At 37.1% G+C, this 1,463-nt stretch overlaps 1 protein-coding gene across 1 annotated transcript in view; it reads right to left on the reverse strand.

Annotated features, from left to right (window-relative positions):
* The window catches only part of BRWD1 (bromodomain and WD repeat domain containing 1), a 110,031-nt gene that overhangs the window by 16,124 nt on the left and 92,444 nt on the right, over positions 1-1,463 (reverse strand). The window contains 1 exon segment of the mRNA XM_008584987.1: positions 1,395-1,460. Within this exon segment, the coding sequence (XP_008583209.1) occupies positions 1,395-1,460 (66 nt within the window).

The following is a 1,463-nucleotide window of genomic DNA, read 5'->3' on the forward strand; positions in this document are numbered from 1 at the left end:
GATCCTGTTGCCGGTCCCCAGTACAGGCGTGACACCAAGGGTTGCGATGCCGTTACCGGTCAGTAAAAAAGACAAAAAGGAAAAAAAAAGATAAAATTTAGCTCCATAATCAACCCAACTCTACGTTAGAGAAGTGGCTATGTTAGAAAGGTAATCAACCACTAAATTATGTTTCTTCCTTTGAAATTGGTCTGCTGTTTGTTCTCCTTGACTGCTCGTACTAAACTCTACCACCCATCACCTTGACTCCCTTTTTCTAGACTCTTCCCCTCCCTTCCATATCATTGCCAAAATAATCTTCCTGAAACAGAATTGAGCATGTGACTCCCTCACTCAATAAGGGACCCAATTAAGTAATCTAAATTCTTCTGCTAGGCTTGACAGTTTCTAAACTGTGGCTGCATTCTACCAGTTTGATTCTATTCTTTTTACCATCTGTAAAATACAAGCTTTTCCTATGTACAAAGGTACAAAGTGCATCCTTCTTTCCTTTAGTGCTTTTTCCTGTAATTGCTACCCTACTTGAAAAGTGCCCCCTTATCCCTAAGTCCCATTTTCAATTACTCCAGCATACTCTGATTGGACATTTTACACCATAAATGTATCCCTTAAGACACTGTATAATTCTAACGTGGCACACAGCAGCTTGTCTGACCTTCCCCATAGCATTTTATCATGGCTCACTTCTCCCATTACAAAATTTTGTCTGCAGGGGCTGGCCAGTGGCTCTTGGAGCTCATAACCCCAAGGTCAAGGGTTCAGATCCCCATATGGCCAGCCACCAAAAAGAAAAAGAAAAGAAAGAAATTACCTGTGGGTGTATTATTCAATACTATCAACACCATGTAATGAAATATTGAGTAATATATGATATATAAAAGGCATTAAATTATAATAGTAAATAGTATATTGTCACCACAAGTCACCAAAATCACTCAGAGCAACACAGAAGTACATAAACACCACAGCCTTGTGTACACAATGATGATAAAGGGTTAGCATCAGCTACAGTTAAGCTACCAAATGACAACAGGATAAACGGTTTAGAATTTACTAGGTCATCAGCTTTGAACTTACGTGATTACCAATACTTTTTTTTATTTAAGGAGATACAAATATGTCAAATTTTGCAAAAGTATGAGAAATATTTATATCACATTATTTAAAATTTGGAGGATTCAAATTTGCATAATGTGGCTGCATCATTTGCAAAGTACAGTACTTATCAAACATATTCTAATTGTTCCCTGTTTATTAGTTTTGTCTTCCATTAAATTGTAAATTCCTTCAATATCAAGGCCATGTCTTTATGTTTGCCTCTAAACCCACAGTAATTGGCAGTGTTATACACACGGATGCTCAACAGTTGAGTAATATAATGGTCCACTTCTCACCAGATAATGTAGAACCATTTGTTAGAGTTATAGGTCTGTTTCTTCTCACTCTTTCTAATGATTCTGCTG

Source organism: Galeopterus variegatus, unplaced genomic scaffold (assembly GCF_000696425.1).
Source record: "Galeopterus variegatus unplaced genomic scaffold, G_variegatus-3.0.2 Scaffold3416, whole genome shotgun sequence".
In the NCBI taxonomy this organism is placed as follows: Eukaryota; Metazoa; Chordata; class Mammalia; order Dermoptera; family Cynocephalidae; genus Galeopterus; species Galeopterus variegatus.